The 26,089-nt window shown below is 37.1% G+C and overlaps 1 protein-coding gene across 3 annotated transcripts in view; it reads left to right on the forward strand.

Moving 5' to 3' along the window:
• Gabra4 (gamma-aminobutyric acid type A receptor subunit alpha4) overlaps positions 1–26,089 on the forward strand; it is a 99,172-nt gene that overhangs the window by 2,773 nt on the left and 70,310 nt on the right. For all 3 annotated transcript variants that reach the window (XM_055629438.1, XM_055629439.1, XM_055629440.1), the window contains exons 3-7: positions 11,583–11,650; positions 12,632–12,852; positions 13,012–13,094; positions 15,666–15,809; positions 24,481–24,633. In XM_055629438.1, the coding sequence (XP_055485413.1) occupies positions 11,583–11,650; positions 12,632–12,852; positions 13,012–13,094; positions 15,666–15,809; positions 24,481–24,633 (669 nt within the window). The remainder of the gene's footprint in view (positions 1–11,582; positions 11,651–12,631; positions 12,853–13,011; positions 13,095–15,665; positions 15,810–24,480; positions 24,634–26,089) is intronic.

Here is a 26,089-nt window from a genome sequence, read left to right on the forward strand (position 1 = left end):
TATATATATATATATATATATATATATATATATATATATATATATATATATATATATATATACAGAAGAAGAAAGGAATCTGCTGTGCAGGAGCATTTTCTCCATGTACTCTCTTTCCGACAACACTGGGCAGACCATACTCTGAGGGCTAGGTCTGGTTCAACTATCATGCTGCCAAGTGTCTCAAGGTCTTCCTCAGCCATCTCACTTGGCATTACTGAATGATCTGTATCATTTACTCAGCCATCCTTTTAAACCATGTTTACAAGGGCAGGGTTGCAGCTATCCTACTTTGAGGGTTAGCAAGTAATTAATTACTAACAAAGTTACCACAAAAACACAAAGTTAGGAATGTTTTTCACTCTGCTTATAGGTATTTGTGGTGAGATGATTGACTGTTCAGAAATGGGCCATTGTCTGTAAGCCATTCTCCGTAAGCACGTAGTATTCCAAATGTAATAGAAGGATGATAATTATCACCTGCAGGACATGGGTTAGCTGTTTACACGAGGGTTTAATTGTGAACTACCGAACATAAAAAGAAACATTACTGTTATCACATAATCCTAGAGACCACAACTTTCATCCCTTCCGTGACTTGACATTTTATACTTTGTGGAAAGTTTGGCATTTTAAAAATAAGATGAAAACCATTCAGATTTTGACCATGGTACACTATAAATATGGATTGGCTTCCTGCTTCCTTTAATCCCATTTCTGCTCTTTGTGGGACATTTACTTTTTATCTGTTTATACAACTTAGCCGTGTTCCATTTAAAATAAAGCTAAAAGCAAAGATGTGAATTGAAATCGGATGGTTTTCGACTACTCAGTAGGCCAGGCAGAGGTTGAAATAGATTTGGAAACCAAATTATGTATTTTTAACTCAGCAGCACAGCTTGCAGTGGGGAGATAAAGGGAACTGAAATGGTTCTCTTCTCTTCATCCCTCCAGGAACTCTTCTCTCTTGTCTGCACATTCTCTGGTTGGGGAAGAAAAGGGGAAAGGTGAGGAGAACTAGACAGTGGAGAGCAGCTGGAATGGACTTCTGAAGGACAGAAGTCTTTCAGCTTCTGATGAGTCAGTTCCTATCATGCTGACGTAGCTTGTTCCTGCTTGGAAGTGGCACCCACGTTGACTTTGTCACAGAGGAACTAGGAACTCATTCCTTCTATCTCTTGTCCACTTTGAACACAGTTGTATGGCTTTATAGAACTAAGTAGCTGACCACAGGAAGATAGTTTAGAAACCCTGCCCTTCCCAATTTTCTGCTTATCTGAGGCACACATAATAGTCTTGGAGGACATAATGTCATATAATGCATACTTTAAATATAGGTGGTTGTTTTAGAGCCCATTCCATGACCTTTCTAATATGGAAAGAGAAGACTGCCATCAATATTGCAGGGTTGCTACTAGTGTAGTAGGACTTCATATTGCTGGAGTTCTTCATGGTCTTAAAAACATTTGCGTGTATAATACTTAATAAGATTATTTCTGATATACAGAGATGTTCAGGGCCTGCATCATCCCTCTGTTAGAGAGCAGGCTGAGAGAATTCCCACTGAATTGTCCACAATAAAAAAAAGCTAATAATTGACAAAATCACAACTCATACCACATCATCAAATCTTTAGTCAATGACAGCAGGTGGGTATGACCATTTTCTAGCATCCTTGCTTAGGACTGTGTATCAAGAGTCAGGTTGTCCTGAACATGATAACTCTTCTTACTCGGTTAAGGACAAATAAGCAGCTGTAACATCCAAAGGGGAAAAATAAGAACTTCTTTATCACAAACTTTTAATAATATTTAAAATGGGTGAGAAAACATGGAAACTCGTATTTATTTTGGCGAACCTGATGTATTTGTTTGACACATATTTAACTACTCTTGTGATGTTTTCAGATAACTGTCTCAATTTGAAAGTTCCTGTATCATGTGCTAAGTTTATTAGTAACTATAACTGATGTCAAACTATAATTAATAATCATAGATCAAATGAGTATTTCAGTGAGGAACAGAAAGATAAAGCTTCATCCCCAGTGTTAATCACTGATTTATTTGTTAAACCAATGTACAGAAACAGCATTATTTAGGAGTAATATGTAGTTCTTAAGACAGGATTTGTAACCAAAATTGTCCCTCATGGACTTTACCTCTAAGCAATACAAAGTGATAAAAATAGCAAAGATCAAATAAGTAAATAATAATATGGCAGGACAATTTAGTAGCATCAAGAGAGAAAGTGGGAAAGAAATCTAGTCTACATAGAAATGATGGCCAAAAAAAATCCTTCAAATTGATAGCAAAGAATGCCAGGAGGGAAAGGGTAAGGGAAAAGTTATTGCTAGGCAAGCAAAAACACCAACAAAAGCAAACTAACTCAACAAGCAGACAAACAAACAAAATGTGAAAAAGTGGACAACAGACAAGTGTGATTTTGAGAGTGGAAGGTTTCTGGTTTCCTTCTCATACAAAAGCAGGGCCAGGAATATTAGAGTCTTAGGTTGGGACAGTAAGCAAAAGACAGGTCACAAAAGGCCTGCAGGGGATTCTATTAAGGATTCTGGATGATTCTCTTAGTAAACAGGAGCCACTAGAGTTCTTTAGTGAAGGCATTATCATACCATGACCTAGGCTGCAAAAGGACCCATCTGCCTGATAAGTAAAGGAAGGTTTAGAAACAGAGGAAACCACATGACACATGAAGCTTTTGTGTTCCTGAGGTTTTTTTTTAATTAAATTTTTATTTTTTTACATTAATTATATTTTATTCACTTTGCATCCCAGCTGTAGCCTCCTCCCTCATTCCCTCCCAATCCCACTCTCCCTCCCTCATCTCCTCCTATGCCCTTCTCCAAGTCCACTGATAGGGGAGGTCCTCCTCCTCTTCCATCTGGACCTAGCTTATCAGGTCTCTTCAGGACAGGCAATGTCCTCCTCTGTGGCCTGGCAAGGCTGCTCCTTCCTCGGGGGGGGGGGGGGGGGGGGGGGGGGGGGAGTGTTCAAAGAGCCAGCCACTGATTTCCTGTCAGAGACAGCCCTTTGTTGTTCTCCATTACCGAGATGGGCACATGGGATGATGTAAATGTAGGAAGGATGGACATAAATGGACAAAGATAAGATATTTCGGGGATTTTAATTTCATAAAAATGATGATATGTTTAATATGAATGATCTAGGAAAGTAAAAATAGCTCCATGGTTTCTATTCTGAGAAATTGAACAAGTATGGTGTTTAAAGTTATGGGGGACTGTCCAAGTTTCCTCCCAGGCTCACTTGCCAGTAGAAGAGACAGGGAATTAAGACCCAAAACAAACGGACTATGCAGGGTGCAGTGTGTCTGGTGTCTGTGAAAATAAAACATGGGGGGCATGGTTTTAACTCCACTGTTAGGGAGGGTTTGTTGATAAAAGTGATACCTGAACACTGATCCTAGAGGGATAAGAGTGTAAGGACAGTTCGGGTGGGGCCTTCTGGTGAGCAAGAAGTCTAGGGGCAATCCTGTGAGGCCTGGAAGCCAGGCTGCTGCAGTATGGATAGAAGTGCTGAAGAAGAAGAAGGGGACAATAACAATGAACAGGTTGTAAGGTTGTAGGGAGGCAGGTAGACTTTACTTAATTCTGAGTCAGACCAGAGAAGACCACAGCGGATTACACTGGGGGCAGATCCTGGATCGGTGAGATTTTAAAAGGCTCACCAGGGATGTTGTGTTAAGCACAGAAAGGCGCAAGGATGCTTTAGAGTTTTTCACAATTAATCGTGCAAGGGATGATTAACACTGTCCACGCAAGTGTCAGAGTAATCCGTGGATTTCTAAGACATGGTTGGTTTTTGCCTAGGTTTTGTTTTTTAAGACTGAAGATGGTGGTTACAATGCAGAGTTTGTGAGAAAACAAAGAAACAAGACTGAGTAAAGTTTTGACTTACATATCTAAAGGAATACAATTATCAGCATGATAGTAGAAGCCCTTAAAAGGCATGGATAAGTGACTTGCATGCACATATAATAAATTCATGCTTCTTAAATGCCAAAGAGAGTATCTTGGAATTTGGTGGAGGTATGTATGTCAACACACACGGTATTTGGAGTCTTAAAACCAAACAGGTTCCAAGAGATTAAAGATGATAGAGAAATTGCCCAAACATTGGTCTCTGAGCTCTGATAGGTACAGTGTTAAGTAAGACGCATGGAACTAGAAGGAGTTATTTTTGCTCAGGAAGAAGTGCTTTCTCCTCCACGTTAGCAGGAGAACAAGAGGGTTTGTGTGTTTAAAAAAATGACTACTAGATTTAGTGGTGTGTAAGACTTATATGTCTTTGAAAAAACAGTATTTTGGTATGGTGGGCATGGGTAAATTAGGTGAGAGAGAGAGAGAGAGAGAGAGAGAGAGAGAGAGAGGAAGAGAAAGAACGCACATTTACTTGGAAGATTTCTGCACATTAATGCAAAAATGGTGTAGATAGAATCAAATGACCATTTTGTGAAATAATGTTGGCAAAAGATAATCATTGATTGTCACTTTGAGGGTGCAAGCTAAATATAAAACATAAGATATTAGTGCATTTCATGAAATAGAACTTTGTTTTAAAATGAGAGACAAAACATAGCTTTTAAGGTTGAGACTAATGGAATTGTTAGGGAGAAAGTAATGATCCTGAGAAGAATTCCAGTGAATTAGAATTCAGAAGAGGATAGAGGGGACAGGACGGAAGATTTGGCGGCAAAATGTACTGGTTTTATTTTCCAGGAATTTAAATATGGAAAGGGTATTTTTAAGCAATAGGGAAATAAATATTTGAAGTGTATGGAAGTAACTCTTTTAAGATTAGAAATATCATAAATTGCTTTTGTACTACTGGAAATGAAAGTGCAAAATAGAAACATATTGGAATGGAGAGAAGGGGTATATGGAAGAAAGATGTTACACAAGTTTATAAGAAAACAAACATACTAGTACTAGTACTTTCAGATTTTAAATTTTCTTTGGAATAAGAACATATAAATGCATTTGGTATGTCCTGAAACAGACTATGTAAAATATAGATAATAGGATGTTAGTAAATTGTTGTGGTTTTAGACAAAGCTTCAATGGCTCCTCAGATTTCATATAAAAACATTCTATTTTAGATTGGTATGTTATTAAATATTTTTGCGTTGTGTTCTAGACATTTTAAGATATATTTATTTTAAGAGGTCTTAGGTACACATGATAATGTTTGTTAATAATACATTTCTACTATAATCTACTTCTTTACTAAAAACTACTTCTTTTTATGTTTCTATTTAATTATTAAAATATAATAACCATACCAATTGACCAGCATCCAGTCCAAAGAACAGACCCTAATATGAACTTGCAGTTTGCTATTCATTTGCTGTACATTTCGTATTTATTATCTCCTCTTCCTATTATTCCATTGTTTTATTTCAAAGCTTTTCTTCAATGGGTGTTTTAAGTTTTCCTTATTTTTAAAGTATACTTAAAACCTCCAACTGTCTTTAAGTCGCTATATATAAACTTTTGCTATGCTTTAGACTAAATGATGCATTGCTAAGATTCATTCTTTTTGTTGCACAGTGCTATTGATCCTTCATTTGCTTGTTATGTGATGTTCACATTGCATAAGAAGTGGCTTATTCGTCTGTTCTGTTGGCAGTAGGTTTTTTTTGCTTGTTTCCCAGATTGTATTGCTGTGAATATTCTGGCCCAACTTTCCTGCTGTAAATGTGCAAGAGTTTCTTTTGCGTATATATCAAGGAGTGGATTATTCTGGATCTTAGTGTAAGTGGGAGCTCAGCTTGAGGATATAATGCCAAACTGTTTCTCCATGGTGAGTTTACAAAATTAAACTTCCTTCTACAATGAGCATAAATTCTGGATCCATATACAGTTTAGCACCAGAAAAGTAAGCGTGTGTATGTGTGTGCCCATGAAAATATTTGACATGGCATTTTATTTCAAGAGAATTTTGATATTTAATGTTTCCATCATGTTCTAATATCATCACATACCTTTTAAAATCTTTACTGGTTGCAGGAATCTTTATTTTATAAATTTCTTATTTTCATATTTTATTCATACTGAATAGAGCTTTTTGCTTCTGTTATGGAAGCCATTTACTGTTTACAAAGTAAAAGAATATTGATAGAAGGATCATAAAGTATAGAAGGCACTAATTTTCAATGTCTTCTAAGGCTAGGAAGCTTCTAGAATTCTAAGCTATTTCGTGGTTGTTGGTGAAAACAATGGATATCTGTTGTTTTTGTTTAATATCTAGTCAATGTAACAGCTTCATTTTTTTAATGTCAAGCAAAATTTCAATCTCTTTATAATTTTCTTGAGAATTAAATGTTGCTGCTGTTGTTTTCTGCCTATGCTCTTGAAGTCGTTTTAGTTTTGGATATCATTAGCACTTTGTGTAATGTAGGCATGTGTATGATGTGCAGGGTTGAAAAGCAGGAACATTTTCTCAGGGACCATAGTTGAGGAGACAATCTGGAAAATTATATTAGCTAGTCCTTAGGTCAGTATTAATAAAACATCAATACAAAACATTTATAAAATAAAGATTCTTGCAGCCAATAAAGAGTTTCAAAGATGTTTGATGATGTTAGAACATGACGGAAATGAAAATATTAAAATTCCCTCAAAATAAAATGCCATTTCAAATATTTTCATGGATACACACACATGATGTGACATCAAATTGTATACCATGATCAGTGATTAAGTTAGAAGGTAATATCCCTTAGGTCTTTGGCTGTTGAATAAACAGTGGAAGACTATCTGGTACTTTCTAAATTGCCTTTCCAGGCAGTTAATTAGATATGATCATTTAGGTGAATTTCATATTAGCAGTTTTGTCTGATTGACACTTGATGAAGACCACTCTCTTTGCCTAACAGACTCTCAGGGTCAAAGTGTCACCTCACAGAAAGATTTTAAAAAGAATTAAAAAAGAATCCTATTACTAATGAAGTAGGATTTTTGTGGAAAAAAATGTCTTTGATTCTTCTCAAATACTTCTACAATTATGGGAGCAAATGTTTCAAAGCGCAAATTGTCTAGTTTCTATGTAATTAGACACTTTGCAAGGTTGAATTGAACATCCTAAACAGTAGATTTAGAGGAAGCATATCTAAGAATTATTCTTAATTGCATAGCTACCAGTATTCATTGACAACTGATTTATCAGAGATCTATTGCATTTCAGGTGGCAGATTAGTTCTATGGGGGAATACAAACATAAATCAGACAGTTTCTGCTTTATTTGGAAAATGTTTTAGCTTAACTCATGCAGCACATAAGTTTCACATTTTTCTTCTGGAAGCATTGAAGAATTGTTACTGATGATATTAGAAACACAGGAAAACAATTATTCAGCACCGTGTTTCTACAAAGCACTGTGCTAGCTTAGGAGTTGAAAGCAATTGAGACTTCATGTCAACTGTTAATGATGAAAAAGGCAGATTCAAGGAGTCTGAAGTAGGATGCAAGGGCCAAAAGAAGATAATTTAGAACCTAGTGTTGAACAAAGTGAATGTAGGTACAGCTGGATTCACAATCAAGATAATGTAATAAAGTTACATGTTTAGTTAAATGACCATGGATTAATAATTTTATGATAATATAATATAGTAAAATTAGAATACATCTTGGAGACTGAGAGGAGGAGCTAGAACTGTGAACCCAGTTTTCAGATCTATACAGTTCCCATGATCATGATGATAGATCTTTGGAGAGCTGAATAAAGATGAAATGTCACATGGAATGAATTTACCATCATCTCTGGCATAAAAATAGAGCTTAAATACACAATAATGATTTCTTTGCTCATTGTACCTTGGTTCAAAAAGAAAAGAAAGCCTCCCTCTGTAAGCTACTGTACACAATCATGCCACTTGATTTGTCCACTTTCTTGATTTGTCCCATTCCATACTCTGGTTTCATTACCCTGAATTGGTTAACAGACTCTTATATGGATCCTTTTATCCTCTTGCCACTCTATAACTTATTTTCCATAAAGGAGCCTGCGATCTAGATCTATCTATCTCTATATAATCTTTCTTTATTTCAAGCTTTTGGTGGTATGTCAGCGTTTATGGGGTACAAATCAAACTTCTTACTTCAACCTGCATTCATGTCAGAGCTAAACTGAGTAGCATAGGAAAAAAATATCAGAGACAAAATAGAAAAAAAATGCTATTTTTATGCTTATTTTTTTTACGGGGTCACTTTAACAAAATACTCTAGACTGGTAGTTTAAACAGCAGAGATTAATTTCTTTGTAAGTCTGAAGGCATCAAGGCATCAACAAGCTTGGATTGTTGGCCTGGAGAAAGTGTTTCCTCTGTGTCTTTATATAGTTTTCCTGTGGTGTGTATCTATGTTCTAATCTCCTCTTTTTTTAAAGCCACCAGTCAATCATATTGGATTAGGTACTATTCAGAAGACCTCATTTTAACACAATTACATTTTTAGAGCACTGTCTCTAAAAATAGTCATTAGAGGCCCTGAAAGTTAGGACTTCAACATGTGAATGTGGGGGAACTTAACAGTCGACAGAAATCTTTTTCATCTCCAGGCTGTTCCCTGGTATTTTGCAAGTCCTACTGCTTGTAGTTTAAACAGAAGTCACTGTAGCATGTATTACAAATGTGTTACTTAAACGATGCCGTTTTTAAGAAATGGGCTCAGGAGTAGGTGGATGCTCCAGCTATGGCACCCTGCTTTTATTTCTCTTTGTGGCTTCAATTTCTTATCATTATCCTATGTTGTTTTGTCCCACTGGTCTCTTTTCTAGTCCTTGAAAGCAGTAAGGGCTTCGTTGCTTGATGTTGTCCCAGCAATTCCAGTAGTTAATGAATATCCTCAAGGCCTAGTTTGAACATCACTGCTTTGAAGAAGCAGTTCTGAGCACAACCCTGCTTTCCCAGCCTCTCCTTTTCGTACCTTCCTGCACTGCACTCAATCCTGAAATAACTGCTCTCTGTCATCTCATTTGTTTCTTTGCTGCTTAATCTCCAACTCTCCCAGCAGCATGGTCAGTTCTTGAGGCAGGGAACTCCTCTAGAACCTGCCATCAGCTGGTGCTCATGCAAATATTTATTGAATGGATGTCCTTGAAAGTTTCTTTACCAGTCACATGCATTTAGAATCTCACTCAATTCAATGTACAGTATAATCATATAAGCAAGTGCCAGAAAATGTCACACACACACAAAAAATGAGATTAAAATTCTGAATGTAGAACAATATTTAGGAACTATTGCAAAAGTAGCAGAATTTAGGTTGGTAAAGAATTTATAAATGTATTTTATTATCATAGGATGATTATAGCCACAGAACTAGCATAAGCTCAAACAATTTACAGTATGTTAATAAGGAAAAAAATATTGCTCCCGTTCTTCTCCTGAATGCTCCTGCTACACTCACTCTCTCGACACACCTATGGTGTCAGTATTTCACAGGAAACTATTGAAACTACGCTAGAGAAAACAACTTGAGTGGATGTTTGTAAACAACAGTAAACTGAACAGTTTTTTTTTTTTTTTTTTTTTTTAACCGTCTAGAAAATTGCACATTGTCAGGTTCAACCTTGTTTACCAAGTCAGCATGTCCAGGGATTTGTCCAAGGATGTGTGCTTCACCACCTGTCCAGGTGATTCTCTGATAACCTTTGAGCAACACTACACTTAATGTGTCTTTGAAATAGTTTGCTTTACCAAGAATCTGGAAAAATAGCACATTTGTCAGGACAGTGTCAGTCTTAATTGTGTGAGGCTGTCTCCCCTAACTATTACTTGCAAGGACAGCATTTCTGCTTTCTGATACCACGGCAATTGTTGCTAAGAAAATGACAGTGGTTTTGAGCCAATATGTGTGAAATTGCTCTCTTCCATGGTTCAAAAAGTTATAAATTACCTGCTTCCTGGAATACCTGTTTCTGGACTGATTTGGCTTTAATGAGCTTATCATTACCATTTGTTGTTGTTGATTCTAGTTTCTCATTTACATCAAAAAGTTTAACTTCTATCCTTTCAGAGAATCACATTTTATATTATGTAAAAATGAAAGCATGTGCTATACTTTTGTTCTCATTATACTTCCAGAAGCTATGTGTTTCTTAGGATACTTATTCCATAAATAATTTTCTCATTCTTCCTAGATCTGTCTTTGCATGGCCTAGTCCTCAGTCTGGAGAGGGAGAGATAGATAGATTCATTTTAATGAGGCTGACTTCAGACTTAGAGCCTTACGTGCCACCAATTGCTCTTTGCCCTTCTTTTGGCATAAATCCAATTTTCCAAGCAGTATCCAAGTGATATTCTATTTTAATAGCATATGCTATAATATCCAGCTACAGAGTATGTGGCCTCTGGCCATGCGGCATTATAAACCATCATTTAAGGAAAGCGTTTAGCAGAGCAATGATTTATATGTTTTTATTGGTGGTAAAATGCTGAACCATCTGCAATAACTAGCTACTGACACAACTGAATACACTATGAACATATTATCTTCCAGGAAAGTGATTTACAGCTAATACACTTAATACTCATTAAAATCTTTGCCTTTGAAGATATATGACCGGACAAAATTGGTAAAACTAGAAAGTACTGTTGAGTTGAATCTGAATTACAGAAATTTCAAGATTTAAAGCACAGTCTAAACCCAGAGAAAGGCAGTATTCTTTTGTCTATTTTCCTCTGTCAGAATACTGGCATCATGACCCTACCTTTTCCCCTCTGGGCTAAATATTCACAAACTTGCTCATGATTGGCGTTTATTTAGCTAGTGAAGAGTCTCAGTGGCAGCAGAGGGAAACTAATACGGGATGAGCTGTTGCATGAGGAAGCCACTGAACTCGGCATTTCATTTGATGGCTAAAAAGATTCTGTGAGACAGATGTGAGTGCTGCAATCCAATGGAGCAGTTAAGTGACTTGCTGAAGATCCTGCAGCCGACAGGTGGCACAGCCTGAAAGGTGGTAACTGATGAAAGACCTGTTTTGGAACTCAGTCACCATTGGATGGGGTGCCTGTTGTTAATCATTAATCATTTTGGAAGTAATTTACAAGTATTCCCAACTCCCCAAAGACTCCTTAGAGTGGCCACAGCTTTACTTCTCTGCACTCCTACACCCTGCTGTTTCTTCCTCTGAACAGCTCACTTTCTAGAGGCCAATCAGATGATAGACAACAAAAATAAAAAAGGAAAATAAAATCACAAAGGCTAAAAGCTTTGGTGTGTCTGTACTACCTGTTATAAGAGTGTCCAGGAGTGATAAATCTCTGTAGGAACAGGTGTTTGGTAAGTAATTGTGGTGTCTATTTGCCTGTTAAGCAAACAATATTTTTCTTTATTTTACTTTTGGGTTAATTTGGTTCCATTCTAAACTATTCTTTAACACTTATTTTTTTTTCAAAAAGAGACTTGTTATCTCACTGACAAGCCAATATGCATGCAAGAACATGACATGTCATATCTGTATTCACTTTTTAATTATCTAGTCCTCCAAGGCTGTTATGTTGGTAATTATTTTTTTCACACCTATTTACTTCATACTTACTAGGTCCTGTTACAGAAGTGAAAACTGACATATATGTCACCAGCTTTGGACCTGTTTCTGATGTTGAAATGGTAGGTACCTGATACTCTCTTGAGGTTTGAAGAAAAATAAGCCAGAAATGAGACAGTTAATATTTATTACATTGCCAATCACACAAAGCCAATGCTTGATTAAACTTAAAATTCTGTAAAGAGAAAAATTTCAATCTGAATCCCAGAGCTATCATTTTGAGCATTTATTGACTTGAAACCTTTATCAACAAAGAGGTCTTCCCTTGTAACTATTTTCACAGAAAGGCCTTCTGTGGGAACCACAGAGGAGGAGAAAAATGGGAGATCATCAGTAGTTTAGATATTAATTAGTTGTGCACAGAATATTACACTTCTGTGTTTTTATATTCCTCTCAGGTTCAGTTGCTTATTTCCAATGCTCTGCTTCTATCCTTCCATGCCTTGCTTAAAGAGGTCAAAGGGGCCAGTGTTTGTCAGGAGGTCTTCATCTCTTCAGCTGTGCTCTTATATATTAAATATACTTAGTAAATACAATGACAAATCTACTTTACATTTTTTTTCTTTGACCTGAAGCTCCTAATGGTTTAAAGTCTTGGGTTCCTTGGATAATTTTTTACTACACTTGTGAAAACAATTTTTTTTTTCTAAAGTTGGCTTCATCTTACAGAAATGTCTGTAATTATGTAATGATACTTGTTACAATTAACTATTTTTTGTTCTTTGATATAAATCAAGGTGCATTCCTAATTACCTGTAATTGGCCATTTTTATTTAATTACAGTAATTAGTCCCTAGTGACTAATACATATGATTTATTTCTTATGAATACAGAAGCTGAAGGGATCAAGGTGGACGTAACAAAGTCTATTTGCTGAGTATGTTTTTGTTCTTTTGATTTAGATCACCTCTGCTTCTGTTAGTTTCTACTGGTGTAGTCTTTTATGATTGGGAAAGGGTAGGGGCTAGCACCTATTGAACCCTTTATTTATATGTTTATGTAGTCACCTGTGACTTGACTATGTCACAAACCAACTTCCCTAGGAATACACAATGGATGTGTTCTTCAGACAGACATGGATTGACAAAAGACTAAAATATGATGGCCCCATTGAAATTTTGAGGTTGAACAATATGATGGTCACCAAAGTTTGGACCCCTGATACTTTCTTCAGGAATGGAAAGAAATCTGTCTCACATAATATGACAGCTCCAAATAAACTTTTTAGAATTATGAGAAATGGCACTATTTTATACACAATGAGGTAATAAATTTTTCTTTTTTATTTCTTACCCCTACTTCTCTCTTCCCTTCCTATGCCGCTCTTCCTGCCCTTCTTGCTTTCCATCTTTTCATTTTACGAATCTGTGAAATTAATTTTCAAAAAGGGCTGATTTTGCTTCCTTGCATTTTTCCACAATAGACTCACCATAAGTGCGGAGTGTCCCATGAGACTGGTGGATTTTCCTATGGATGGCCATGCCTGCCCTTTGAAATTTGGGAGTTGTAAGTTACAGTAAAAGTGCTGTTCAAATTTCTGATTATACTATTCAATCTCATATATATATATATATATGTGCAATTTTAATTATCCAGTATTTAAATCCTTTATCTGTGAGAAAAATTGTGCAACGCTTGAGTTTTGAGAAACTATTGATTTTTAAAATATAAAGTGATACCCCAGACATTGTCCTATTTTTATAGATGGCCATGGAAGACTGAGTCATAACGAATGGATCTGTGGACACTTTTTGAAACTTAGGGATTCAGAAACAGTTCGTGTCATAAATGTATCACAGAAAGTACGTTTTGAAGGGGTATGATTTAAAAGCTTCAGTGACAAGTAAAATCCTTTAAAGAAGGCTAAGGAAAAGGTGAAGGAAGTTTAATGCTTTCATGAAATAACCTGAGTTAAAATCTCATAGGCAGCACTGTTATAATAACAGTGGTTGAGCTAGCACCAGATGCCTACTTGAGGTGAGGTACGAAAGTCAATGAGATAGTGTTGACTCCATTAAGGAGCCTGGTTCGATCTAAAAGCTGGAAGAGGTTTTGGAAGGTTTTTACGAAGATGTCCTCTTTCGACATTTTTTTTTCCTATGGAGAATGGCCTAAAGACAAGCTGGAGCAGAAGTCCAGGAAAGCCGGTGTCCGCTGCTCTTTCCATGCAATCAGACATGGCAATGGGTTAGACACAAAAGGAGCAAACATGAAATAGATGTGTTTGGAACATTTAGTGGAGATGGAGGCAAGAGGAGGGCATGAGTGGGCAGTAAAGAGTGCAAGGCTCCTTTCCTCAAGCGCCTTTCTCTGGGATGGCAGCAAAGTGTGATTGCTCTTGTAAGGTCTGCTTCCAACATTCTATTCAATCAGAACCTACCAAAAATAGATGCCGGCTTTTACTACTGCTCCAGACTCTTCATTTCACTGATTGTGAAACTGGTGCCTGCTGTTCTCATTGCTCATTGCTTGACTTAATGAGAATCGGCAGTCACCATTCTTTTTATAACCCTGGTAATCACAGTACTCAGCGGGCTAACTTGAGGCTAAGGAAAGTCATTTGCTCCCTGACCAATGATTAAATGAGACAAGATAAAAACAGAAAAATACATAGAGAGGGTGAGCTTACTGGGGCCAATATTAAGATTGTATTTTTACTGTAATAATTTGAATTTTACAAAAGACAGTTGTTATCTGAGAAAGCCTTCTCCTCCCAGGACCTCACCTATTCTCATTTGAAGCACTCTTCTAGTGACTAAAGCAAAGTTGCTCCTATCTCAGACTTCATATATGATTAAGGAACCGCCCTTTGGAGAGTTTTTTTTTTTTTAAATTAGGAATTTAAAAGAGAGGTATGCCATACCAGCAAACAATTTTTTCACTAGGTTAATTAATTTTTAATATTTTTGGAAAGAAAAAAAATCACTATTAAATTATTTTTAAAATAATAATATGAAAGACCCATGCAAGAAAAATATTATTCTATCAAAGTAGGGTATACAAGAGATGATTCCTGATGTTACAAAATCACAGACAGAAATACAGTCTGCAAGAGTTTAAATATATATCACTGTCAATACACTTCCAGAGATAAATACTGACATAAAGCTGTGTGATGATCAATGATAACTCAAGCCTCATAGTTTGTTTTTCAAGGTCATCTATAAAGAAAGCCTCTCTGGGTATGGATTCCTTTTGAAGGATTAAACAAGTTCACCAGGGACCTCCCGCGATCCAGCCATTTTAGGGGTATTTGTAGGGGAGGATGACACATAATTCATTCTGGTTCTTTTGAACTTATCTGAGCATGAGCCAAGCTATCTGTTCTGGGTAGAGTGGTAAGCAAGCAGCTGGTCTCTATTTGCAGTGAGCAAGGAATAACAGAAAATGTACCCAAATTGCCACTGGGGTGGATTCTTTGAAGATAGAAGGGAAAGTGCCCTAATTGCAGGATTGAAAAAGGTACTGGACCTGGCTGTGTAATTCTAGTCCATGAAGAGTGTTGCAGCCAACATAGCTAGAACCCTCTAGAAAGATTCCTAAAAGACGGAGCACTGGCCAGAAGCAGCTTCTAGAAGTGGTGACCCCCAGAGAGATCCCTCACAAGGAGAACTTGTTTCGGTTCTGTTTGTGTTGCTAGAGGCAGCATCTGGTCCATTTCTAGATGGCAGAGCTGTGTGGGATGAAAGGAGTTAGGATTGCTCAAGTACAGACAGACAAGAAGTAAAAACTGCAGGAATCTGACTACTGTTTGGGAAGTTTGGTTTCTCTGCTTTTCAAGCTACCTGCCTCAGTGGAATGAAAATATGACCATGTACAACAATAAAAATGTAGCTTTCCAGTTGTTTTTAGTTTTAGTCTTTACACCATCCCATCTTTTGACATAAAAAGAATAAAACTTGTAATTTGTTTAGTATCCGCATTTTTCTAAATTATAAACATGTTTGAAAAAAACATGAGTATTGTTTTTCTATTTTTTTTTTTTTTTTGCTTGAGCATTTGCCACACTAAGTGTTGACTTTTATTATTGACAAAGATGAAGTCCTGAGTGTAAGCGCGCTCTCTGCTCTTATTCAGATGCGTATCCCAAGAGTGAGATGATCTATACCTGGACTAAAGGCCCCGAAAAGTCAGTGGAGGTGCCAAAGGAGTCTTCTAGCTTAGTTCAATACGACCTAATTGGGCAGACTGTATCAAGTGAGACTATCAAATCTATTACAGGTGAGACTACTGCATGTGCATACCTGTGTGCGTGTGTGTGTGCTCATACGTGTGTGTGTGTGTGTGTGTGTGTGTATGTGTGTGTGTGTGTGTGTGTGAAGACATATGTGTGGGGATGTGGGTGGGTACATGGAGATGAGAGTGAAAGGGGGTCATTCCTCCATGTCCATCCTTTTTATTTATTTGTTTTTGTTGTTGTTGTTTTGGTTTTTTTTTGGTCTCTCACTGTCCTGAGGCTAGCTGAGTAGGCTGGACAGGCAGATCAGTGAGCCATGGGATCCCCCAATCTCTGCTTCCCCAGTCTGGTATTACAAGCCTGTGTTACCTCCTCGGGATTTTTAAAACTGTGGTTTTTCAACTTAGGTCTTTTTATGCTTTTATTGCAAGAACTTTGCCAACTGATCTCTCCTCAGCTCCCTCCTGGTGAGATTTTTTAATGGCAAAAGTCAATGTGCCACTTGGCATCAGCAATGGAGTTTTATAATATCTCTTTCATTGAAATATTCACTGTTTTCAGGGAATTTTTTTCCAGAAATAGAGCTTATATATTTGTAATCTTACTTCAGTTTAAAATAAATTCTCAGTTAGTGAGACAGGAGAAATGAATAGATCTTTCTTATTCAGAAACAAAAGCCAATAATTAAATATATTAAAACTATTTTTAACAAAAGATGAGCAAAGCATGGCTTGATTTTTGTGGTGCTTTTCAAGTTGCTTTTAATATTGCCCAATTTTATGGTGTCATTTTTGCTCTTTGTTCCGAAGTAAAAGAAAAATCAAAAACATGCTTACAAAGTACATTAGAATACACATTATATTTGTCAGACAATATATGGCAAGTGGCTATGTTGATGGTTTTTGGATTTTGAAATATGAATAGAGAGAATCTAAAGGTTTAGCTTCTATCACATCTAACGATAAAATTGGCTACTTGCAGCCAAAACAATGTTCTTTTCTTTGTATTTTATTTTTATTGTTTTTTTACACTTTATTCACTTTGTATCCCCCCATAAGCCCCTCCCTCCTTCCCTCCTGATCCAACCCTCCCTCCCTCTTCTTCATGCATGCCCCTCCCCAAATCCATTGATAGGGGAGGTCCTCCTCTCCTTCCTTCTGATCTTAGTCTATCAGATCACATCTGGAGTGGCTGATTTGTCATCTTCTGTGGCCTGGTAAGACTGCTCTCCCCTCAGAGGGAGGTGATCAAAGAGCAGGCCTATCAGATTGTGTTGGAGGCAGTCCCTCTTCCCATTACTATGTAACCCACTTAGACACTAAACTGCCATGGATTACATCTGCGCAGGGGTTCTAGGGTATCTCCTTGCCTAGTACTTGGTTGGAGTATGGGTCTCTGGGAAAAGCCCTGCCAAAACGATGTTCTTTCCATACGTATTTTACTAGAAAAAATTGATGATAGTTGAAAGTTGCCTTAATTCACTTTCACTGCTATACCAAAATATCAATATATATACCACAATATATAAATATACCAAATATAAATATACCAAAATACCTATATATATAGTTATATATATAAAATATATATAACTATATAACTATAACTATAACTATAACTATAACTATAACTATAACTATAACTATAACTATAACTATATATATATATATATATATATATATATATATATATATATATATATATATATAGTTTGTTTCTCTAGTATCCGGGAATGTCAAAGTCAGGGTGCCAAGCCAAGGTCGATTGGTCGCTAAAAACGCTAATGCTGCCCTTGAGACCTACCCTTATCCCCTAACATATGAAAGACCAGTTCCTATATTACCACATTGTAGGTTAGGTTTCAATACGTGATTACCACCCTCCTTTTGTTACAAGATCGCATTATATAGCCCGTGTGTTGAAGCTTACTGTGTAGCCCTGGATAGCCTTAAACTAGAGTTTCTTCATTCTCAGTCTCCAGAGGTCTGGAATTCAAAGTGTGCCATTGTGCCAGGAGAGGTTGTCATTGTTTAAACAGATATTTAGACAACACTGGTGTTTAAGTCTATTCAGCAGTCACTACCTTACAGAGTCATTCCCATGGAGATGGTATTGTTGTCATCTTTTTATTTAATGGAAACATTTAAATATAATGTATTTAAGTAACTTTTTTGGCTCATATAGCTGAGATGTCACAGCCCAAAATTTTTAGGTCTTCTGTGTTTTGTAAATGTTCTTAAAAGGTCTATGTCAGAGATAGTCCCTGTCCCCTTAATAGGGATAACCCATTTGGATGCTGAGCTGCCATGGGCTACTTCTGAGCAGGGACACTAGGTTATATACACGCAAGGTCCTTGGTTGGAGAATCAATCTTAGAAAAGACCCCTGTACCCAGATATATTTGGTCCTTGTGGCACTCCTGTCCTCTCCAGATCTTATTAATTTCCCCTTCTTTCATGTGACTCCCTGCACTCTGACCAAGGTTTGGTTATGAGTCTCAGCATTTGCTTTGATACACTGCTAGGTAGTCTTTCAGGGACCCTCTATGGTAGGCTCCTGACCTGTTTCTTGTTTTCTCCTACTTCCAATGTCTATCCCATTTGTCTTTCTAAGTGAGGATTGATCAGCTTACCCTGGAATCTCCTTATTGTTTAGCTTCTTTAGGTGTACAGATTTTAGGCAGGCTGTTTGAGACACCCCCCCCCCACGAGGGGGGAACAGCCTTGCTAGGCCACAGAGGAGGACATTGCGGCCAGCCCTGATGAGACCTGATTAACTAGGGTCAGATGGAAGGGGAGGAGGACCTCCCCTATCTGTGGAATTAGAGAGGGGCACTGAGGAGATGTGGGTGTGATTGGGAGGGAATGAAGGAGGGAGCTACAGCTGGGATACAAAGTAAATAACCTGTTATTCATATAAAAAAATAAAAATAAAAGAACAGTCTAGGATGCCATTGTATTAGTAAACCAAGACAAAACTAGAGTGTTTTTGGGAAGATCTTGTACAATGGTGTGAAATGAGGAAGGTTTTTTTTGTTTGTTTTAAGAAATATACTGACAAAATGCTGATATGAAGAGGGTGTCTCTTCATATGGTTCTAACACAAAAATACAGTCATCAATATGCTAGGACATAGCTTTTGGAGATGGTGGATTGCTTTATGACAGGCAGTGTTCTGCCATTTTTTACTGAAGAATACTTAACTCCAAACTAATTAAGTAGCATATACATTAAATATGTACTATCTTTTGGACCTGAATTATACCACAAAAGGCTTAAGAATTAGAAGCAAGTGACAATAAATGAGAAGTATTTAATTTTTTAATATTTTATTTTTATTAATTACAGTTTATTCACTTTGTATCCCACCTGTAGCTCTCTCCCTCCTCCCCTCCCAATCCCACCTTCTCTCCCTCTTTTTCACCCATGCCCCTCACCCAGTCCACTGATAGGTCTTCTTCCTCTTCCTTCAGATCCTAGTTTATCAGGTCTCATCAAAAGTAGCTGCATTGTCTTCCTCTGTGGCCTGGTAAGGCTGCTCCTACCTGAGGGGGAGGTGATCAAAGAGCAGGCCAATCAGATTATGTCAGAGACAATCCCTGTTCTCATTACTATGGGACCCACTTGGACACATAAGATACATCTGTGCAGGGGTTCTTAGTTATCTCCATGAATGGTCCTTTGTTGGAGTACTAGCCTCAGAAAAGATCCTAGTGCCCAGATTTTTTGGTTCTGTTGCTCTCCTTCTTGAGCTCCTGTCCTCTCCAGGTCTTAATATTTCCTACTTCTTTCATAAGATCCCCTGAACTCTGTGCAAAGTTTGGCTATAAGTCTCAGCATCTGCTTTGATATCCTGCAGGGTAGAGTCTTTCAGAGGCCCTCTGTGGTAGGCTCCTCTCTTGTTCCCTGTTTTCTCCCTCTTCTGAGGTCTATCCTCTTTGCCTTTCTGAATGAGGACTGAGAATCTTACCCAGAGTCCTCCTTCTTGATTAGTTTCTTTAGGTGTGCAGATTTTAATATGTTTATCCTATCTTATATGTATAGTACCACTTATAAGTCAGTATGTACCGTATATATTCTGCTTCTGGGATACCTCACTCAGGATGATCTCTTCTAGTTCCAACCGTTTGTCTGCAAGTTTCATGATTTCCTTGTTTTTAATTGCCGTGTAATATTCCATTTTGTAAATATACCACAATTTCTGTATCCATTCCTTAACTGAGAGTTATCTGGGTTGATTCCAGCTTCTGGCTATTACAAATAAAGCTGCTGCAAACATGGTTGAGAAAATGTCCTTGTATACTTGAGCTTGTTTTGGATATATGCCTAGGAGTTGTATAGTTGAATCATGAAGTAGCACTATTCCTAATTGTCTGAGAAAGCACCAGAGTGATTTCCAAAGTGGTTGTACAAGTTTACATTGCCACCAGCAGTGGAGAAGTGTTCCCCTTTCTCCACAACCTCTCCAGGATGTGTTGTCCCTTGAGTGTTTTATCTTAGCCATTCTGATGGGTGTAAGGTGAAATCTCAGGGTCATTTTGATTTGAGTTTCCTTGATGAGTAAGGATGTTGAGGATATCTTTAAGTGTTTGTCTGCCAATCGATATTCCTTTATTGAGAAATCTCTGTTTAGCTCTGTAGCCCATATTTTAATTGGATTACTTGATTAGTTGCTGTTTAATTTCTTGAGTTCTTTATATGTTCTGGATATTAACCCTTTGTCAGATATTGGGTGGTGAAGATCCTTTGCCAATCTGTAGGCAGTTGTTTTGTTCTGATGACAGTGTCCTTTGCTTTAGAGAAGCTTTTTAGTTTCATGAGGTCCCTTTTATTGATTGTTGATCTTAGAGCCTGTGCTGTTGGTGTTCTGTTCAGGATGTTGTCTCCTGTGCCAATGAGTTCTAGGCTCTTCCTCACTTTTTTTTTCTAACAGCTTTAGTGAGTCTCGTTTGATATTGAGGACTTTGATCCACTTGGACTTTAGTTTTGTGCAGGGTGATAAGTGGCACATACCTAAACATAGTAAAGGCAATATACAGCAAGCCTATAACCAACATCAAACTAAGTGGAGAGAAACTTAAATCAATCATACTGTAATCATGGACAAGGCAAGGCTGGCCACTCTCTCCATACCTCTTCAATATAGTTCTTGAAGTCCTTGCTAGAGCAATAAGACAATTAAAGGAGATAAAGAGGATACAAATAGGAAAGAAAGAAGTCAAAGTATCACTATTTGCAGATGATATGATAGTATATCTGAATGACCCCCAAAATGCTACCAGGGAACTCCTACAGCTGATAAACACCTTCAGCAAAGTGGCTGGGTACAAAATTAACTAAAAAAAAAAATCAGTAACCCTCCTGTATACAAAAGACAAATGGTATGAGAAAGAAATTAGGAAAACAACACCCTTCCCAATAGCCATGAAGGACATAAAGTAACTTGGTATGGCTCTAACCAACCAAGTATGAACAAAATTTCCAGTCTGAAAAAATAATTAGAAGATATCAGAAGATGGAAAGATCTCCCATGCTCATGGCTTGGCAGGATTAACATTAGCAAAAATGGCCATCTTACCAAAAGCAATCTACAGATTCAATGCAATTCCCATCAAATTACCAATACAATTCTTTACAGACCTTGAAAGAAATATTCTCAACTTCATATGGAATAACAAGAAACCCAGAATTGCTAAAACAATCCTCTACAATAAAAGATCTTCTGGAGGTATCTCTATCCCTGATCTCAAGCTATACTGTAGAGCAACAATAGTAAAAACTGCATGGTAATTGGCATAGAAACTGACTGGTGGATCAATGGAATCGAATAGAAGACTCTGAAATAAACCTACACACTTATGGACCTCTGATTTTTGACAAATATGCCAAAACCATTCAATGGAAAAAAAGAGCATTTTCAACAAATTGTGCTGGTCTAACTGGATGTCTACATGTAGGGAATTTAATTCTTAAAAGATGAAATTAATTCATGAGAATCTCATGGTAAAATATTTTAGCTCACTCTCTCCTCACTTGAAACTGTTTTGTATACATCCAAACAACCTGTTAGAAAATTGCTGGCACTGTTTCTCTGCCCAAAACTTCCAGGTGTTTTTTTTTTAATTTTTCATTTTTTTTAAACATTTAAGATCATAATTACATTTTTTCTATCTCTTTCCTCCTTCCCAAACCTTCCCATATACTCATTCACAATGTCCTTCAAATTCATGGCCTCTGGTTTCCTGCTCTTGAATGCATTAATGCATATATGCACACACATACTTTTAAATACAACATTGTCAGTTCATAGTGTGTTACTTGTGTGTACGTTTGCAGGGCTCTGTTGGCATTGGACAACCAATTTTTTATGCCTTTCCATGGAAAAGACCTCCTCTCCCATCCCCTCACTTTTTTCAGTTGCCTATAGTTCCTTAGGGTTAGAGCCTTATGGGGGTTTCTTTCTCCTTTCAGTTTGTCATGACCATTGGTATTGTCCTTGTTCAGTTCATGTTTAGGCAGCCATGATGGTAAAACATTATGGGTTTAGCTTCAGTTATTACAAGAAGATACAGTCTCACAGCAAAATCCCTGATCCTCTGGCTTTTACACTCTTTCTGCCTCCTCCTTCACAATATTCAGACATTTCAGTGTCTTCTGTCTTTCCAATAACTGTTACATGCATTAGTATTTTGGGGATATCTTCTTTTTATTAATTATGAAAAAATTCAATGTTCTCCTAACAGGGTACCTTGTACTGATTTTCCCATCTGTGGTTCTGAAAACACACATGGGAGTAAAGATTTATAAATCTATGACTTATTCTGTGAATACTCATCTGATCCTAAATAACATTGTCTAAATAATCATTCTAGTAAAACTAGTTATCAGAAAGTTTATTATTTATTTACTTACTAGCCTTTAAATTTATGTCTCACTTATATTTATTTGTACTTTTGCTCATGTATGCTGCACTTAGAAATACAATTAACCCAGATTCTCCCTATACTTGGGTACATGTAAAAGTATGAAATATTTTTGAAAATATACTCATGTTTGTATAATTTTTTTGTAGTTATTAATGGCATTTATTATTAATGAATATTTTCAGTATTACAGATGAGTTAGGTTCGAGTGAATAAATGATGTAGAGATAATGTTTGTATAATTTTGTAGAAAGTTATGTATTCCATGTCCTTCCAAAATTAGGCTTTTCATTTTATATCTATGCATTTTTGTGTTTTTACATTTTTAGTTTGATTTTTCTATAAATAACAAGCCTAAATTCTGCTTTTAAAATGATGAAGACTGCAATTGAATAGATTATTGCTCAAGGGGTAATGTGCCTTGGAAGCGTAAGGACCCGAGTTCAGATCCATGTGATCCACATGAAAAGCCAGCTGTGGCACATGCATGCAATCCAGGCACTATGTAGTCCGAGACAGAAAGAGCCCAAAGATTCATTGGCCAACTAGTCTTAAGAATTGTTTATCTTCATACTAAAATCTGTACACCTAAAGAAGCTTATCAAGAAGGAGGACCCAGGGTAAGAAGATCAATCCTTACTTAGAAAGACAAATAGGATGGACATTAAAAGTAGGAGAAAACGAGAAACAGGATAGGAGACTACCATAGAGGGCCTCTGAAAGACTCTACCTAACAGTGTATCAAAACAGATGCTGAGATTCATAACCAAACTTTGGGCAGAGTGCAGGGAATCATATGAAAGAAGGGGGAGTTAGTAAGACCTGGAGAGGACAGAAGCTCCACAAGGACCAAATATATCTGGGCATAGGGGCTTGTCTGAGGCTGATTCTCCAACCAAGGACCGACCATGCATAGATATAACCTAGAACCCCTGCTCAGACATAGCCATGGCAGCTCAGTATCCAAGTGGCTTTCCTAGTAAGGGGAACAAGGACTGTCTCTGGCATAAACTCTATGGCTAGCTCATTGACCTCTCCACCCCCCGTGGGAGGAGCAGTCTAGCTAGGCCACAGAGGAGGACATTGCAGCCAGTCCTGGTGAGACCTAATAAGCTAGGTTCAGATGGAAGCGGAGGAGGACCTCCCTTATCAGTTGACTTAGAGAGGGGCAGGGAGGAGATGAGGGAGGGAGGGTGGGATTGGGAGGGAAGGAATGAGGGGGCTACGGCTGGGACAAAAAGTAAATAAACTGTAATTAATATAAAAAATAAAAAAATATATATATAAAAGAATATCTTGAAGTTTACTGACAGACAATCACGAAAATAAATAAATAAAATCAGGTGGACAGCTACAGAATAAGTTACACAATGTCTAGGAAACCTCTGAAAGTGACCATACAGTATGCACACACACATGTTCATATGTGCATGAACATATACATCTAAGTAAACTGCATGTATATACAAATACTGAAAACTGAAATCTAATTCCTTTAGCATATTAGACCTTTAAAACCCTGTCATCTTTTTGAAGCTATAACCCAATTATTAAATTGATGAAACTATACATAGAAAACAGCAATTTTTTTGTATGATGATAATGATCATTTCAATGTCATTTTCTTTTGCTCTCCCAACCACAGTACGGAACTACTAAATTCTCATTGAAATATGCATTTCAATGTTAATTCCTTTGCTCAGAATGCTGACTGTTAGTCTCACATATGTTCATGAAGTGACTGAATAATTGCCTACATGGCCAATGATATATTTTCTGCGTTTTCATTGCAGGTGAATATATTGTGATGACGGTTTACTTCCACCTCAGACGGAAGATGGGCTATTTTATGATTCAGACGTATATCCCATGCATTATGACAGTGATCCTTTCTCAAGTTTCCTTCTGGATAAATAAAGAGTCTGTTCCAGCTAGAACTGTATTTGGTAATTTTAGTTTATTTCTTGGGTGTTTTTGTTCGTATAACTTTTTTGATGGTGACTCATGGGAAGAACCATTTGATATTTCTAAGAAAAATATGATGCACCAGTTTACAAACTGAACTGAAAAAGGAGCTATTTAAGCTTTCATTTCCAGCTGGTCAATATAACACATTGTTGCCTGGGGAGATAAGGGCACTCTGTCCCTTCTGACGTCTTGTCAGATTTCCATTTTTGAGAACCAGTCAGGTGAAGAACAAATGGAAATGTGCATATAATTTCACTTTCAGTGACATTCTTGAGCTGCTAGCATAATGCTGGGTAATTGAATTAAAATTATGTCTAGGTGTTAAAATGAAATGCACAGACAGCTTAAAATAAAACAAATAAAAGTGATGGCTGACTGCACATGAGAGCCTTAGAACAACTTGGGTTTTCAGCGAAGGGGAGAAAATGCAAATGGCTGAAATTCATTGAATGGGAAGGTATTCTAAGTGTAGTCTCTCGGCCCATTGCTGTGTTCTCTGTGCATAACGTCCATTTCTTTTCTAAACCAGTACATTGCCTTTTTGTTCTTGTTGTGGTTCTCCAATAGCGTTCTAAAAAATAAGCCATGGGAACATACAGATTTAATATTTTTGTGTTAAGTAAGCCATTCATATTTCATGGATGCTTTTATATCATTATACTTATAGTTAAATCTATTTATTGTAGTATAGTTATCTATTCTTTATGCTTTGTCAACTTTATTAACATCATTCAGTGCTGGGAAAGAGAAGAAAATTGTCAGACTTTTTTTCTGAAATGGAGGCATAGATCTCTCAAGATAAGCCAGTGTCTCCCTTCTGCCATTCAGTTTGTTAGGATTTAACTGTGGGTACAACAATTATCATACAACAGCTGTTTAAAGGCTTGTGAGTTCATGGGAGCCTTTTATCTTACTTTGCTAGGACAACATTACCTAACAAAAAACAACCCAGAAGTAAAGGTTTATTGTGACTCATGGTTTCAGATAGATTACTGTTTGTGACATAAACAGTAGTGGAACTGACTATGAAAGGAAAATAAAGCACCTGCTGTCTCAGTTATGGAGAGGAAGGAAAGAGCTATTATCAGGACTGGAGCAACCCTCAAAGGCCATCTAATGATGGACATCTGACATTCAGTCTCTGCCTCCTAATGGCTTCACCAACTGCTACATAGTGCTGTGAGCTGGAGCCAGAGAATTCAAAACATGGGCCTCTGGAAAGATTTCTGAGTCACACCATAGCGCTTCCCATCCTCAGAGATAAAAGTGTCTTTCTGTCCTCAACGCACTTGAAACACTCCTGTGAGTTCATGAGTGCAGCAATTCTGTCATGTCCAGAAGACATGTACTAATCTACTATTTCATGCTTCCTTTTTTCTATCTATCTATCTATCTATCTATCTATCTATCTATCTATCTATCTATCTATCTATC

This window comes from Psammomys obesus, unplaced genomic scaffold, assembly GCF_907164565.1.
Source record: "Psammomys obesus unplaced genomic scaffold, mPsaObe1.curated_primary_1811, whole genome shotgun sequence".
Lineage (NCBI taxonomy): Eukaryota > Metazoa > Chordata > Mammalia > Rodentia > Muridae > Psammomys > Psammomys obesus.